Here is an 18,434-nt window from a genome sequence, read left to right on the forward strand (position 1 = left end):
TTTTATTATTCTACAAAAAACCTGGAAACAAAGTGGAAATCTATCAACTGAGGAATAGCTTAACAAATTATAGTACTGAATTTAATAGACTATTATTATGCCATAAGAAATTTAACAAGCTGAGACACTAATGCATTACTGATGGAGTTATGAATTGATCCGACCATTCTGGAAGGCAGTTTGGAATCATGCCCAAAGGGTTATAAAAGAATGGATGCCCTTTGATCCAGAAATACCACTACTGGGTTTATTTCCCAATGAGAGGACCTGTTTATACAAAAATATTCATAGCTGCACTTTTTGTGGTAGCAAAAAGTTGGAAAATGGAGGGTTGTCCCTCAATTGGGGAATGGCTATTCAAATTGTGGTTTACGAAGGTGATGGGATACTGTTGTGCTATAAGAATTGATGAACTGGATTTCTTTGAGAACTGGAAAGACCTCCATGAACCAATGCAGAGTGAAATAAGCAGAACCAGGAAACTATTAGACACAGAAACTGTAACATGGTGGGACAATCAAATGTAATTAACTTTGCTACTAGCAGCAAGGCAATGATCCAGGACAATCCTGAGAGACTTATGAGAAAGAGCACTATCCACATTCAGAGAAAGAACTGTGGGAGTAGAAACGCAGAAGAAAAACATTTTTTATTAATTGTTTATATGGATAGGTGATTTGGGGTTTTGGTTTGAAAGGATTACTCTTACAAAAATGAATAATATGGAAATGGGTGGAATTGCTTGTCAACTTTGGGAGGGGGAAGGAGAAAACATGAATCATGGAACCATGGGAAAAAAATTTTAATAATAAGAAAAGAAAAAAATTGGAAAGGGACAGATTCAGATAAACCTGGAAATTTTTATGTGAATGCTGATATAAACAGAATAAAGTGAGCAGAACCAGGAGAACTAGTTATATAATGACCACAATATTGTGGAGGAAAACAACTCTGAAAGACTTGGGAACTTTAATCAATGCAATGACCTATCACCACTCCACAAGACTGATGTTGACTCATGCTTCCCACTTCTTGGTGGAGAGGTGATAGACTGTAGGTGCAGAATGAGACATGCATACATTTCCAGACATGAATCAATACAATATGAATGTGTTTGGTGTGATTATACTCTTTATAGGGAGGACTTTTATTTGGCCAGCTAATAGTGAATAGAATGCTAGGCTTGGAGTCAAGAAGACTTGAGTTCAAATATAGCCTCAAACACTTTAGTAGTTGTGTGAATAAGTCACTTAACCTCTGTTTGACTCAGTTTCCTTATCTGTAAAATGGGGATGTGAATAGCACCTACCTCTCTCAAGGTTATGTGAGAATCATATGAGATCATAATTATAAAGTATTTAGCACTATTCCTGGGATGTAGAAAGCACTATATAAATATCAGCTGTTATTATTTGAACAAAGGTGATTGAGGCAATAGTTACAGTGATGTAATTTTTTTTTTAAAGATGGTTAATGAAACACTTTAATAATACACAAGAAGGGCAGAGGGAAGTTTAGAAGGAGACAGATTAACAAGGCAAAGTTGGTTCTATGACATTCAATTTAACATATGTTAAAAAAAACAAATAATGTAATAGAATTCATAGTTTCATATATGATTTCTTTTCTGATCTTATATGCATATGGCCTGAACATGAAAATACTCAGGTTAGCTGATGATTTTTCTTTTTCATAATAATTTCTAATAGTACTTAAGGTGCATCTAAGTGGTCCAGTAGATAGAGTGCCAGGCTTGGAGTCAGGAGGGCAGGGGTTCAAATCTTACCTTAGATACTTCCTAGTTGTATGACCTTGAGCAAGTCACTTAACCATCATTGCCTAGCCTTTATCACTCTTCTGCCTTGGAACCAATACACAGTTTTGATTCTAAGATGGAATATAAGGGTTTTAAAAAAAAAAGAAAGAGCATATTCAAGAGGCAGCTAGGTGGTCTAATGGACAGAGCACCAGGTCTGGAGTCAGAAAGACCTGGATTCAAATCTGGTTTCAGATGATCCTGGGCAAGTCACTTAACCCCATTCGCCTAACCCTTGCTTGCCCTTCTGTCTTAGAGTTGGCACTACAGAAAATAAAAGTACATACATGTGAGTGAAAAAGTTGGAGCTCTTAGAAAAACTTAAGGGCCACTGTATATTTAATTAAATATTAATTTTAAATCAAAATTGCAGTTTTGGCTTCACTGGCAGAGACATACTAAGACCTCAGCAAACTAAAATTCCAAAGAGCCTGATAGCATGGACATTTCTTTAGCATTCTCAAAATAGCTTAGCTTATAGTTCAATAACAAGAATTTTTTTTTCAAATCAGACCTTAGATTTCATTGGAATAGAGAACTCCTAGTAAGGAAAATTCTTCCACAAATGAAAACTGGCATCTGATTTGTGATTTATAGTTTGTTTATACAGTTCCTGGGGCACCAAAAGGTAAAATGACTTGTCCCACTGCTATCAAGTCAGCAGGTATCAAAGGTAGGATTTAAACTCAGACTGGGCTTCCTGACTCCAAGGCTCCCTATCCATTCTGTCACTCTACCTAACTAACTTGGAATAAGAATTATTAAAACGAGAAAGCTGCCAGATAACCCACTTCCTCCTCCCACCCTGCCTTCCATCACCACCAGCATCTGCTCTCCAGGTGAGCTTCTCTCTGATCCATCCTGGTCCTGTGCCCTACCCTCTCCTCCTCTTCTCTCCCCCTCTGCAGTAGTGTTTGACAGTCTACCTGCATAAGGCAATGTTCCCCTTGTGTCCTACAGTCTTTTATCCCATCCAACTAAAGTGAAAAGAATTTTGTCCTGCTTGGACTTGTTTTTATTCTTGCTCTGAGTGCCCAAATTGCTTGCTGTAGTTCTGTTCACCAGATGTACTGACCAAAGCAGAATGCTGAAGGTGGAGAGGAAGAGGAAATAAGCTTGGAATGGATTGGGGACATAAGTAATGTGTTAGGAGTAGATAATAAAGAGCTTTGAAAACAAGTTTGAGGAGTTTGAGATTTATCCTGATGAAATTCAATAACTATTTAAGCTTTTTTAAACAGAGGGAGGGATGATAGAGTATGATGATAGGATCATAGATTTAAAGCTGAAAGGAAACTTAATGCATGTAGAATACAACTCCCTAATTTTTACAGATGAATTTACTGAGGTTCAGAGAGGCTAAATATCTTACCCAAGGTTGTTCAGGTAGTAACTGGGAATGCCAAGACTCCAACCCATATCTTCTAACTCCAATTCTATTTGACTTTTTCCTCTGTAATTTCCTACCTACCAAGTATTCATTTTTTATTTCTCTGGAAAAGTGAATATGAAAGCAATGATCAAAATGAGTTAGAAGGGGAAGAGACGCAAAGGAAAATATTATATTATATGCCACAAGATTCGAATGTCTCAAAGCATTCTAGCTCTTATAGGAAAGAATCCCTCAAAGGCCATAATCTGAGTTAAATGCTTGTGTAACAGTCCTAAATTGGACTGTGGCTTTGAGGAGGGGGAACCTAAATGGGTAAAAATCCCAAGAGCTGTATTTCTTCCCACCTCACAATTGCAAACCTTTCCATCCTTTATCACAGAATGCAGGAGCAGAACTGAAGGGAAATGTCTTCTACTATAAAAATCCTGTGGAAGAGAACACACACATTCTCTAGTTCTGCTCCTGCATGTATTTCCTCTTTGCCTGATCTGGAAAGAAATAAAACTCCCAAGGTCTTCGGTCCAGGCAGGAGAAACCAAGATGGCAGCTTAGTAGCAGCAAAAGTCGAAACTGTTCTGACTGTCCTTCCAAATCAATCTTTAAAAAGTGCTTCAGAATGACAGGAATTGGGGGCATCTGGGTAGCTCAGTGGATTGAGAACCAGGCCTAGAGATGGGAGGTCCTAGGTTCAAATCTGGCCTCAGACACTTCCCAGCTGTGTGACCCTAGGCAAGTCACTTGACCCCCATTGCATAGCCCTTACCACTCTTCTGCCTTGGAGCCAATACACAATATTGACTCCAAGATGGAAGGTAAGGGTTTTAAAAAAAAAAAGAATGACAGGAACCAAAATCCAAGATCTTAGGTCCTTCCTTCTTCCCCAGGGCTTTCATAATTTTTCAATCAAAATTTTAAAAAAATGACTGCAAACTGCATGAAAGGGTTGATATCATTGAAACAAATGGAACAGTTAACTTACTGAGTATCTGTCATATGCCCAAGACTAAAAGCCCTAGAAAATGTGCAAAAAAAAAAAAAGTAAAAACATCTCTTTTTTGAATGTGGCAGTTTACTTCCCCTAACTTGGCCTTAGTTTTCTCATGTATAAAATAAAAGTCTGAACTAGACTTTGAGAGCTACATTTCTTCCTACCAAATGAAGAAGTGAGAAAAGGAGTAGAGAGAAGGGTCCTCCACTATAAAAATCTTTCAGAAGAGAACATACCCATTCTCAGATCCCTACATTTTAGAGCCCTTCTATATTGGAGCCAGGAAGATCTGGGTTTGAGTCCTGCCCCAAACACTTATGATATGTATGTATGACTCTGGGAGGGTCATTTAATTTCTCCAGTTCTTAATTTTTTTGTCTGTAAATTCAGAAGTTTGGACTCAATGATCTCTAAAGTTCTTTCCAGCTTTAATAAATCTATGTTTCTTTAACCATCTTCACCAGAGGAATCAGCAGAATATAATGGGTAAGTCCTTGGATTTTATGTCAAAGGACCTGAGTTCTATCTCCAGCTTGCTGTGACCAAACAATAGACTAATAATACTTATCTTCCATGTAATAATAGCTGACATTAATATAGTACTTTAAATATATTATCTTATTTAATTTTCACAACTCGCAGAGGTGGGTGCTATTTAGTATTCATATTTTACAGGTAAGAAAACTGAAGCTGAGAATTAAGCAATTTGCCTGGATCACATAGCTAGTGCATATCTGAATCAGGATTTGAACTCAAGTCTTCCTGATTCTAAGTTGAGTAATCCATCCACTGAACCACCTAGCTGCCTTTCTATTAGAGTGCTTTCTTTCATAGTATGCTGCCATACTATCACTACAACATACTGTGATATAAAATGAGTGGTCCCTAACCAAATGGTTGCATTGATCAGAGAAAATGGGAGGAAAATGACCTACCAAAATATCTACTTAGTTGATAGGGGCAAGGATTTTTCCCACAATTTTGTCCATACTTTGAAGAATATAGAGCCCCATAGGAACTCTAGTGCCTGCATCATGGTAGAACCATCCATTGAGCTTGCTGGGTTTTTCATTTGTTTGTTAAAACACCACTTTAACAAGCATATGAATATGCTGCTTGTTAGAGCTAGGAACTGGTTGAACCACACTAGAAGGGAATTTGGAATTGGGCCAAGAAAATGATTAAAAGATCCATTCCTTTTAACTTAGAGATCCCTTTCGTAGGTTTCTCTCCAAGGAGATTGATGATAAAAAAAAAAAAAGAAATATATACACCAAGGTATTTATAGCACTGGTACTTTTAAAAAGAAAAATGAGAAACAAAGCAAATACCTCCAAATGGGGAATGTCTAAAGAAAGAATGATATACAGATGTAATGGAATACCACTGTCCTGTAAGGAACAACAAACACTGGAAAACCCAGAAAGACTTCAAAGAGCAGATGCAAAGTTAGTAGAGCCAGAAAAACAATATAAATAAGAACTATAATAACAAAAACATGGCGGGAGGAGCTACATATATCAACAGAACTGTTGAAATGGAATATTGTGGAATTCTAAGAAGAAATGTATGAGGATGCACCTCCTTCCTTCTTTGCAGCAATATCGAGGACAATGGGCAGAGAATACAGTAGATAATATCAGACTTTGTTCATGTGTTGGTTAGTTTGATGAACTTCCCCCTTCCCCTTCTTTATTCTTTGTGATTAATAACAGCTCTTATATAAAAACAAACAAAAATCAGAGCTTTACCAACTATGAATATTCTATCCAGGAACTACATTATGGAAGCCATTTCAGATTACTTGGAGAGGAAATGGTCTCTGATGATTTTAAGTGGAAGTCAAAAGAGAAACCTTTGTTTAACTTCACACAGGTAGAATTCATGAAAAATAACAAATTTATCTTTCCAAAATGTCGTCTACATAGAAATATAAGTAATATTGTTAAAGGCAATGGAGAAAGTACTTCTCAGAAATGATTTTATTGATATAAGCTGGGAGAAGCTTAATATGTGCCTTGATGAAAAAGCAAATCTGAAGAGTCTCTGGATTTCTTAGCTACCATTTGAACCTCAGAGCAGACAAGGTTGTGTTTTCCCTCAGATCAAAACTGTAGTTTTCAGAGGGCAAAAGCAGAGATCTTAAACATTATGGAAGTTCTTGTGAAATAACTAATAAAGTAAACAAATTAGATAATTCAATTTATTAACAGGTCTTGTATTAACAGGTCATTGTGTCCTACTTCCTTGAGGATTCTAAGTTACATAAGTGAATGAGAGAATTGAGAGAAAAAATAAAAATGATTTTAATGAAGGAGGAATTGGGTTGATGAGCAAAGGTTTCTTGGCATAGAGAAATTCTAATCCCAAAGTAACTTAACCTAAATTGTACTCTTCATCTAACCCCTTCTCCATAGAATATATTTCACTGGTTTTGCCCTACGATTAGCTAGGAGGTAGGCTCCATTGCTCTATCTTAGTATCCTCAATACCTATAATTACTATATGAATAATCTTTTAAAGTGACATCTGGAACCTGTTTTGCTTTTGTCTGTGATTTCCAGCAGGTAGCATTTTAGAGAAGTTTAAATCCCAGATACAACTGGCTTTAGGCTCTTCTTACTTTTTCCTTTCAATTTGTCTGGCCATCTCTATGATTCCGCATTACACAAGTAAATAAGAGGATTCAGGCAAGACATAGGGAGAGGGAGACAGACAGACAGGCAGACAGACGGAGACAGAGAGAGAGAGAGAGAGAGAGAGAGAGACCGAGAGAGAGAGGCAAAGAAACAGAGAGAGAAAGACAGACAGAGAAAAATAGAGATAGAGAAACAGAAATGGAGACAGAGAGAGAGAGAAACAGAGAGAGAGAGAGAGAGAGAGAGAGAGAGAGAGAGAGAGAGAGAGAGAGAGAGAGAGAGAGAGAGAGAGAATGAGAATGATGGTGGAATTGGGTTAATAAGCAAAGGTTTCTTGGTATAAGTGAATTCTGAATCCACACAAAAGACACAGTAGCCATAAATTAATGTAGGGGTGGGAGTTCATTTCAGGTACTTTGAACAACATGAGCCCAAATACATAGGATTAGACATAGAAAGACTTTAGGCATCATCTAATCCAATCCACTCATTCTACAGATAAGAAAACTAAGCTCACAGATGTTATATGACTTAGCCAGGGTTACACAGGTAAAAAATTCACTGTTTGAACTGGGGTTCTCTGCCTCCAATTTCAGGTCTCTTTCCCCTGTTCCATTAGACTGTGAGCCTCAGAACTGAGAACAGAATACTATTCATGCTTGTTAGATTGAATTCAGCTGGGCTGAATTATGTTCAGTCATCATCCAGACATATTGCAGATAGAACCCATTTATTCATCTGTATGAGCACACAAGCGTATTGGTTAACTCCACCAGAATAAAACCCTCCTCCTCTTTCTTGGCCCAAGACAGTCCTTCATCCATAGGTACACTGAGTAACAAGTGTTAACTTTAGTGTTAACCCTTTCTAATCCAATGCGAACCATTGAAAGTTGAGTTAACTCTTCCAAGCCACTCTGTTCATAGAAAGATGGCACCTTTGGAGGTTGTAGCTCAACTTAAGGACCATGGAATGAAGCTCAAGCACTAGCTTATTATATGTATGTTCTAAGTCACTGTTCATCTCCAGCATCAGTTTCCCTATTTGTAGGATGGGAGAGCTGCACCTCATGATCTCCAAGGTCTCTTCCGACTGCTTGGAAGAAGCTTCCCATGCTCTTTGTCGGTTACAAGTCCAGATTGAATAAAACCTCAGATGGCTTTCTTTATTCCAAGAGAAGGCAACAGAAGTTTAAAAACTAAAGTTGATTGCTTCTTCAGCTCCACATAAAACCTTTCCTGCCTGCTATTTTAAGGATTTTTAAGAGTTCACACATTTAGCCGAGTCCTTAGATTTACAAATTCCACTGTTATTTGCCACATATTTTCTCTAACACCTTTCAGCCATTTTAGAATAAAAAAAGAACCAGTCATTCTTTTTCTAATATAGAGCTTGCTACTTTTTATTTTGTGGTTAATTTAATTCACTCTTTTTATACTTTTAGGTTCGAGTGATGCTGGATTTATGTAACAGCACCAAAGGGATCTGCTTAACAGGTATGCTCACAATTCAGTAAACGATGCTGTTTCATGGGTCAAAAATGCATCCTGCTAGAATTTCCAGTGAAAGAATTTTTTACGAAGAGACAAGAAGGAATCATTTTGAAAATGGCATTTTGTTTTATTTTCAGAGATATTATGTAATTGGAAAAAATGTCCTAATATGGATAACCACATAAAATGTTCCAACATTTGCAGTATTAATACTGAAATGCAAACTTCAAGGGGATTTAGTTATAGTAAAAGATCATTAATTCTGACAGTAAATTTAAAAAATCATGATAATTTGAACAGAGCTATGGATTTTTGCCTTGGTATCAAGCAAAAGAACCTTACTAGAAAACTAGCAACATAAATGAGATGTCAAAGGCAGTATTTATCAACTCAGGAGGAAGAATGCCTTTCAAACTTATTAAAGTGAACATTATTTCTGTCCCCACAATGTACAAAAGGACAGTAGAAGACAAGGTCAGCACTACTGAGGTTGGATCTAACCAACAAGTCAATCCAAAAAACAAACAGTTATTAATAACCTGCTATGTCCAGCCCTGCGCTAGGACCAAAGCTCTCCCCACCAACCCTGAACCCTGGATACCTGGAATAACTGAAGTTCCAGCTAATTCCCCATTGTTTTTACACAAATCAGGTCCAAATGAACATGAAGAGAAGTATTGAATGTATAAAAATGTCTCAAAGGGGAAACAGAAACTCAGCAGAAGGGAGGAGGAAAGGACATATAGTAGTAATAAGGGTTATGGATGATGACACCATATTCTTCTGGATTTCTTCCTGTTCCTTTGACCTCTCCTCTATTCAGCTACGTGGTTTAATGAATAGAGCCCAGGGCTTGGAATCAGAGAGACTCTTCTTCAGTTCAAATCTGGCCTCAGACCTTACTAGCTGAGTGACCCTGAGCAAGTCACTTAACCCTGTTTGCCTCAGTTTCCTCATCTGTAACATGAGCAGGAGAAGGAAATAGCAAACCACTCCAGTATCTTTGCCTGGAAAACCCCAATGGGATCACAAAGCAGAAACAACTGGAAAAAATGACTAAACAATAATAAATGCTCCATCCAAACAAACTATTTATTGCTCCCAAACTCAGACTGTACTTTTCTGTTTGAACACCTTTGCTTATACAGTTCTCACTCTACAGGATGGCCTTCCCACTCCCCTCCCTCAACTCTCCACAAGTCAGATCCTGCCCATTCTTCAAGGTCCAGCTCAAACCCTGTATTCTTCTCTATGAGAGACTTAGTGTGATCTTTCCAGCAAAAAAAAAAAATAGCTTCTTCTCTTTCTGAATTCCTGAAACATTTTATATTTCTCTCATTAAATACATCCTCCCTAGAGGTGAACATTCACAGGTTATTCTTCAAATATTAATTCTGTAGTTGTCTTCCTGTTTTCTATCATTTCATTCTTCATTATTTCATGTAGGTCTGTCCACGTTTTTAAAAATTAACCTGCTCATCATTTCTTACAGCAGTGTAATATTCCATCACAACCATACACCACAATTTATTCTACCATTCCTCAATTGATGGACATCTCCTTGATTTCCCATTTTTTTACCACCATGAAGAGAGCTACTATAAATATTTGGGGACATATAGGTTCTTTTTCTTCTTCCCTGATCTTCTTGGGAAATAGGCCAGCAATATGCTTGGTCTCAGGGTATACTCAGTTTTATAATTCTCTGGGCATAATTCCAAATTGCTCTCCAAAATGATTGGCTCTGTTGTAAATTTCTTAAGGGCAAGGACTCTATTTTAGTATTGTTATAAGTCCTTTTCAGAATCTAGAACAGAAGTTCTTAACCTGGAGTCCATATATGGCTTTTAGGGGCTCTGTGAACTTGGATGGGAAAAAATGGGAAAAAAATATCTTTATTTTCACTAACTCCTAACTGAAATTTATCAATTCCTTTAATTACAAATTTTAAAAAATATATTATTCTGAAAAGAGATCCATAAGAAGTCCAGGCTTCCAAAGAAGTTCATGAGATACAAAATGTTATAAACCCCTAGAATACTATAAAAATGTTGATGCTGTTTGGTGAGTGAAATAATGTTTGTATATATGTGGGCCATTACCCTGAAAATATTCAGAAAAGTTAAAAATTATCTAATCCATCAACAAACTTTTATTAAGGGCCTAAAATTACACATTTAGCATGAGAAAGGACTTCAGGATCAGGGGAAGCTAGGTGTCCCAGCGGATTGAGAGCCAGGCTTAGAGATTCAAATCTGGCCTCAGATACATCCTAGCTCTGTTACCTTGGACAAGTCACGTAACCTTCATTGCCTAATCTTACTGCTCTTCTGCCTTGGAATCAATAGACAGTATTGATTCTAAGATGGAAAGTAAAGGTTAAAAAAAAAGTCAACCAGGCTAAGTTTTCTCATTTTACATTTGAGGTAATTGAGGCTCAGAGAAGGGACATAGTTTAACCATATCACACAGCTAGTAAGCAATAGAGCTAAGATTTTTACTTATTTCCTCCGACTCCAAATCCAAAACTTGGTCAAGTGATATGATCGATTTTAAGAATTCAAAAGAGACAGTCCTAAAGTTCACGAAGTTTACATTCTACATTGGTAAGGTAGTTGGTTCACTGAGCAAGCTTGGAGGCTGACAAGTTCATTTTTCCCAAATAATTTATTCTGCCTTATTAATTGTTGGCACATAGTGAGCATTTAATAAATATTTATTGAATATTTATTGATTAATGCTGGAGATGGCTCAAAAATATTCGTTGATCTAAACAAATCAAATTTCAGGCAACAGCTTTAAAGGGGAAAAAACCTGTTTTTCTTTTTTTCCCCTAAGACTCTGGTTTGAACATCTTCCATTCCCACCCTGCCATGTGACCATGATGGGCACTAAAGAACTGAGTGGATAAGTGAAATTACAAGCACCAAATCACTGCTGAAAGAGAAAAGCAGTTTCTTTTGCCCTTTTCCCAATTTATTTTATGATGATAAAATGGCTTCTGCGCTAAGCAGTGAATGCTGTGTGATGAGGCTATTGAGAACACTTAGAGATGAATTGTGATTGTGCAGGGGAGAGGGGGGGCAGGAATCATATCTTTGCTGGAAATTGGTTGAGGTTGTTAATACTTGGCACCTCAAAATACTGTTTAAAAAGCCAGCTTTCTGCTTTCCTCTCTGCTTTGAAAATGTGCCTGATTTTACTTGGAAAGCTCTATAATTAAAACTTAGCTATGTGAAGTACAAATTTGAGAGATGAGTGTGTACCAGATGTCTTAGAACTGACCCAGGCTAGGGAGTTTCAGGAGGGAGGACAGGGTGGTCTCTGATAGCCTATGTGTTATAGAAGTGGATTTCACTAATAGGACTTTGGGGGACAGGGCTGGGCAGGTCCAGCTGTGTGAGATGAGTATGAGGGAAAATCAATTATGCAGGCAAGTTTATTATGAGAGCTAGCTGCCCCTTAAAGGTCATTGAATCCAACATCCTCATTTTACAGATTAAGAAACTGAGCCCCGGAGAGAGACTAAGTCTTCCTCAAGAAGTTGAGGACTTGCCTAAGGTCACCCAGGGAGTCGTAGCAAAGCAGAATTTGAACTCAGGTTCTCTGAATCCAAATTCTTTTTTTTTTTTTTGTGAAGTGGCTGAGGCTGAAGAAACCAGAGCAAAGAGATGGCCAAATTTGGATTGGGGTGGGATAGCAAGTCCAAGCTTTGAACCAGAAACAGCCTTTATGAAGGAAGGTTTCTGTAGCTTGACCCAGGTCCTTTTAGCTGGGAATGAAAATCCTGCTCCCTTCCCTTCCCTTGGATCTCTCCAAGTGGTTGCTATGGAGATAAGAAAAGATACTGAAGTTAGTGCAGCATCCAGCTCAAGACAAGCACTTGTCTAGTCGTCTAGGCACAGGTTTGAGGTACACATATGCATTAAGTGTCTAGAAATGAGAGAGGTGAGAGTTTTGCCATGCTCTGCCCTGCTTAGACAACATCTGGACTAAGAGAGTGGTTCCATATAAGGACGTTGGTCAATTAGAGAAGCCCTGGATGGAGGGTGACCCAGATAGGGAGGGGTTCAAACTATGTCATATAAGGATCAGTTGAAAAAACTAGGGATGTTCAGCCTGGGGAGGAGAAGACAAGAGATGGATCATGCAAACTATCTTTAAACATTTTTAGGGCTGCCAAACAGACAATTAAGCTCCTCTGCTGAGGATCAGAGGGCAGAATGAACAATGGGTACAAGTTGCAAAAAACTTGGAAAAAGCTTCCCAAGAATCAGGTATTACAGTTAGATAGAAGCCTTAGGAGGTACCACACTGACCACTGGGGCATAGCATCATTTATTTAGAGGTAGAAGAGACTTCAGAGATCATGTAGTCTAATCTCCTCATTTTATAGGTGAGGAAAGTAAGGCACAGAACAGTAAATGACTGGTCCAGGGTCCCAGAGTTATTAAATGGGAGAGGTCCTACCTCAAAGGTCTTCAGGCAAAGACTGGATGATCTTTGATGGGAGAATCTGTACAAGATCCCTTGGACGCTGTGGTTCTAGGATTTTGTGAAGTACTATAGAAGAGTTTAATGGGCAGCTTGGTAGCACAGTGTGTATAGAGTGCCCAACCTGGAGATGAAAGGTCCCTGGGTTCAAATCTAGCCTGAGACACTTCCTAGATATAGGACTCTGAGCAAGTCACCTAACCTTAATTACCTAACCCTTGTTGCTCTATTGTCTTAGGACTGATAGCAAAACAGAAGGTAAGGTGGTGGGATGGGGGGAGTTGAAATTAACAGAGGCAGTGGTGACACAGTATAAAGACAACTGGGCTTATAATCAAGAAAATATGGGTTCAGGTCCTGCCTTTAACACTAAACAGATTTGTGATCCAGCAGAAGTCACAAACTATATGTGCCTTGGACAGCTCCAGAGGGTTTCTCTATTAAATTATACATCTATTTAGTCCCTATAGACTGGTAGGAACTATATCATCCATAATTTAGTAGATGTAATTTCTACTAAAAAGATCTAAATCTATATAAATTCTTTAATTTACAACTACTTGTATTCATGGGCAGTAGGTGGTAGAGCAGATAGAGTACCAGACCTAGACTTAGAAAGACTCGTTTTCTTGAATTCAAATCTAACATCAGACACTTACTAACTGTGTAACCCTGAGCAAGTCACTTCATCCTATTTGCCTCAGTTTCCTTATCTGTAAAATTAGCTGGAGAAAGAAATGAAAAACCAATTTGGCAAGAAAACCCCAAATGGGATCACAAAGAATCAGACATAATTGAAACAACTAAACAACAACATTTGTATTCATAGTTGGTGTCACTACTAACCAGCTCATCTTTGGTCCATTCTTAAGGTAAACTTTTCAAAATCTTGTGTAAACCTGAGATCTAATGTCAGATATTTATTTTCCTGACTATTTCTGATTATCCTCTAACATGGATTTTCCTATGCCCTAGAAACATGTGGGCTGACTTAGAAGGTAAAGAGGATGAGCTTTTTAAGACAGGCTTATGGGTCCATCTACCTTTATTCTCATCTTTTTGTAAATATTACATAATGAATTTAATTTTCAGATGCCTTAACCAAGGAAGAGACCTGTGTGCTTAAACCTTTCTCTCTTCCCTGCTTCTGTATGAGTCTCATCTATATGTGGGCAACAGGGAAAACTAAAAGTCAAAAATGATGATTTGATAAACAAGTGATTTCAAATAAATATTTTATTTTAAATTTTAAATTCAGATCCATAAAATGATTTGAGGGTCATCTTTATTCACAGGGCTGTCATAAAAATTAAAGAAGATAATGGAAGTCAGGAAGAGGGGACGGAGGGCAGCAAGATGGCTCAGTGAATAGAGAGCTAGGCCTAGAGAAAAGAGGTCCTGGGTTCAAATTTGACCTTGGACACTTCCTAGCTGTGTGACCCAGGGCAAGTCCCCTTTCTGCTCTTCTGCCTTGGAACCAATATGCAGTACTGATTCTAAGGAAGTAAGGCTTTTAAAAAAGAACAGAAATAGGGGGTGGGTCTGAGATTTAATTGGTATAGGAAACTCCCTCCATAAATGCTGGACATTTCTCTACAAATCATAGCCTTAGAGGAATGTGTAGCAGTTAAATGACTTGTGCAAAGTCACACAACCTATATACACCATTGGCAGAATTTCAACCTGGATTTGGTTTCTTTCCACTATATCACACAAAGGGGAAGAAAAAATAGCTTAGTGGTAGAGAGAATAAGTGGTATTTACTTTTATTTGGTGCTTTAAAACATTTGCAAAGCCTTTTACAGACATTATCTCATTTGAACCTCACAGTAACCCCAAGAGACAGATATTACATGTATTATCATCCCCATTTTACAGATGAGGAAATAAAACTCAAAGAGATGTAATGTTTTACCCAGGTCATAGAAGAGAGAAATGTCAGAGACAAGGCTTGAACCAAGTCTTACTGACTCTAAAGCCTACAACCAGGCTGCTCTGCAATGGAAGGGGGAGAAGCAAACATCATGGCACTTCTAAGTTGAGTAGGTTGCCCAGGTGAGGAGGTGTCTGTGTGAGGTTGGAGCATCTTGACCAGTTTAAGTGAATTCACAAGTCAATTCATTGGAACAACTTATTTTTTGGATCCCTCCCTCCCCACTGATTAACTATTTGCCTAAATGACAGAATTAACCACTTTTCTTAGCATTGGATAGTTTTAAGCTCAAACTCTATCTGAGTTTTGAGCTGGTGTGTGGCTTTTCTTTCTGGATACTAAACTTGTATGAACCTGGAGAACTCTCCCTTTGCCACTAATGGCTCTATCTCAGAGCACAAAGGGAGCATTTGCTGTCCTTTTCCTTAGCAGCTGGAGAGACCTACATGAAATGAGAAAGAGGAAGATGAGCAGAACAAAGAGAACATTATATACAGAGATAGAAATATTGTTCAAAGAATGACTTGTATGTGTCCATCTCCAGAGAAAGAACTTATCGGTTATCAGAAATAGTTGAGACATAGTTTTATATGCACGTTTTGGGGAGGCAAATAATGACTTCTATAGTGTGGAGAGAGGAGAGAGAATGAGGGAGATATATTGGGAACTTTAATATAACAAACTAATTCATTAATTCATTAAAAAGAAAAAGAACACAGGCAGAAACCCTGAAGGAAACCTTTCCTGGACAGGAGAATCAGGCACATTGGTTTCTTCATCATCATGCTTTGGGCAATTGAAGTGTGTTGACCCCCATCTTTTCCTAGCTCCCTATATGGGCCATACCTATAAACCCTTGCCCCTGGGAAAGGCTGAGGTTGGTGGATCCTTGAGCACAAGAGATCTGAGCTGCAGAGAAGCACTGAAGTTGTTCAGATATCTGTATTGGGTCTGGCATCAAAATAATATGGCTGGAGGGGTAGACAGCTGTGTGGCTCAGTGGATGAAGAGCCAGGTTTAGATCAGGAGATCACTAGTTAAACAAATGATTTTAAATAAATATTTCATTTTCAAATTTAAAATGTAATTTCAGGTCATAAAATGATCTGAGATTGGTTACCATTCATAGGGCTGTCATGAAAATTGGAGGACATCATGGACATCAGAAATAGGAGGGTGAAGAGGCAGCAAAGTGATTTAATGGATTGAGTCAAACCTAGAGATGGGAAGTTCTGGGTTCAAATTTGACCTCAGATACTTCCTAGCTGTTTGACCATGGGCAAGTCACATAACCCCTATTCGCTAGCCCTTACTGCCCTTCTGCCTTGAAACCAATACACGGTATTGGTTCTAAAAGATAAGGTAAGGGTTTTAAATATATTACATGTGACTGATAAAATATATAAATTATATATATATATATATACACATATATATGTATATATATATATATAGAAAGAGAGAGAGAGAGAGAGAGAGAGAGAGAGAGAGAGAGAGAGAGAGAGAGAGAGAGAGAGAGATGATATGGGTGAGAGGGTGGGAAATGGAGGGGAAGTCAGGCTGCATAAGGAGGGGAGAACTAGAGAACTAAACCAGGTCAGAAATGGAGCAGGTTCAAGCTCCCAAGCTGATCAGCCTGTGAGTGAGCCTTGTACTGCCAGCTAGGAAGAAATAGGGAGATTTAGTCTGTTTTAAAAATCCACATTTCTCTTCTCACCCACCAAAAAAGTCTCTGTGCCATCCAATTCTTCTCCAACCTCATCTCTCCCTACTTCCCACCTTGATCTCACTAATCTAGTCAGGTCAGTCTCCATACTGTTACCCATGTATTAGACTCAATAAAATCATTTAACCTTGCTTTAATCCTCCTTTTACAATGCTCTCCTCTTACCATTCTTTTTGTTGTTTAGTCATTTCAATCATGTCTGACTCTTCCTGACTCCATTTTGGGGGTTTTCTTAGCATAGATACTGTAGTGATTTGCCATTTCCTTCTCCAGCTCATATTACACATAAAGAAACTAAGGCAAATAGGGTTAAGTGACTCTTTCTGTACCACTTCGATGCCTCAGAAAACTTTCTCTGACTGACCTCGTGATATGCAGACCATTCTTTGTCTTTGGTTTGGGTACTTGGTAGTCGCCATTACTGATGCATAGTATTTATTTTCATTTCATTTCATTGAGTCTTTGAAGTAAAAAATAATCAGCACCAAAAGTCAACTTTGCAGTAATGAGCCTGTTCAGGTTGAGTTAGTCTGCTCCTTGGCTGAAATGATTTTCCTTTTTTTATGTGTGTTCCTCTTGTTATCTGCCCAATATGACGTCAAGCTTGTTAAGGGTAAAGACTTAAACTCCTATCTCATTGGTGCCCTTTGGTGTACTATCTAGAAAGCCAGCCATGAAGTGAGGAAAGCCTGGGTTCAAGTCCCACATATGCCACTTAATGGCTGCATAACCCAAGGCAAGTTACTTAACCTCTTAGTGCACCAGTCAGCTTTCTAAGCCAAGTTATTCGTTTGTATGAAGAGAGAGAGAACGTCTTCACCCAGAAGTTCCAAATTCTATCCCTCCTGTACTGGGGAGAAGCAAGTGTTTCTTACATGCTTGTTATGGAATAAAATAAGTGAATGGATACAGGGATGAATTTATAGAAAGAATTTTCCAGCACTGGCTGGAAATAGTCTTTGAAAAACATGAGTATTTATTTCTGTTCTTCATGTTTTAATCTCATTAACCTGCCTGAGCACCCAAGAAGAATGATATAAAGTAAAACGTACCTATTTGGGGCAGAAAGAATTTGTTTGTTGGAATATCTGTAAATGACTTATCTGAACCCCTGAAATTCCTTACCAATTATGCACTAAGGAAGGTTTTTGTTATCTGATACCGACCCTTACTTTTCTCATACAATGTAAAGTAATGAAAAACCAAATCCCTGGAGAACTGGGTAATATACTACGTTAACTTGACCACCGTAGTAAAGAAATGTCCTTTCGATAGGGCACTAAATAATTTAAGCAGAATAATTATTGGCTTACATAAGTCTATGTTTATGAAAGATCAACATTTGTGTGATGGCAACTTCAGTCACCAAGGACAGAATAGGAGATATTTTTTGTCAGATGAAAATTAGGCAAAGACTGATTTCTTATATGGTTTCTTTCAACACGTTTATTTAATGAACTCTAAACAAAAACTATGATTTCAATTTGTTCACTGTAACTAGCCAAATGTTCAGTAGTAGATCTTGAAATTGGATAGGGGTCAGGGATGGGTAGGGCAGGTAGGTGGTTAAATAGATTGAGATCCAAGCTCTAGAGATGGGAAGTCCTGGGTTCAAATGTGACCTCAGATACTTCTTAGCTGTGTGACCCTGGGCAAGCCACTTAACCCCCATTGCTTAGCCCTTCTGATCTTCTGCATTGGAACCAATATACAGTATTGATTCTAGGAGAGAAGATAAGAATTTTTTTTTTAAGTGGATGACGAAGGAGGGACATTAAGTGGGAGGAGTGAGATGCTCTGCTCTGTATTTTTTATGCTAATTTTACCTTTGTCATAAATTTTCCTTCTAAAATATACATATGCATTTATTTGTTTATTTTTTTTTGTTTATACACATATGTATTTTTTTCTGTTTTAGGTCCACCTGGCTTACCAGGTAAGATACCACTGAA

General features: G+C 38.0%; 1 protein-coding gene across 1 annotated transcript in view; it reads left to right on the plus strand.

The window, feature by feature from the left end:
* Positions 1 to 18,434, plus strand: part of GLDN (gliomedin) — a 97,989-nt gene that overhangs the window by 22,661 nt on the left and 56,894 nt on the right. The window contains exons 2-3 of the mRNA XM_001380569.4: positions 8,281 to 8,332; positions 18,401 to 18,418. Coding sequence (XP_001380606.2) covers positions 8,281 to 8,332; positions 18,401 to 18,418 — 70 coding nt within the window. The remainder of the gene's footprint in view (positions 1 to 8,280; positions 8,333 to 18,400; positions 18,419 to 18,434) is intronic.

Source organism: Monodelphis domestica, chromosome 1 (genome assembly GCF_027887165.1).
Source record: "Monodelphis domestica isolate mMonDom1 chromosome 1, mMonDom1.pri, whole genome shotgun sequence".
NCBI classification, from domain to species: Eukaryota; Metazoa; Chordata; class Mammalia; order Didelphimorphia; family Didelphidae; genus Monodelphis; species Monodelphis domestica.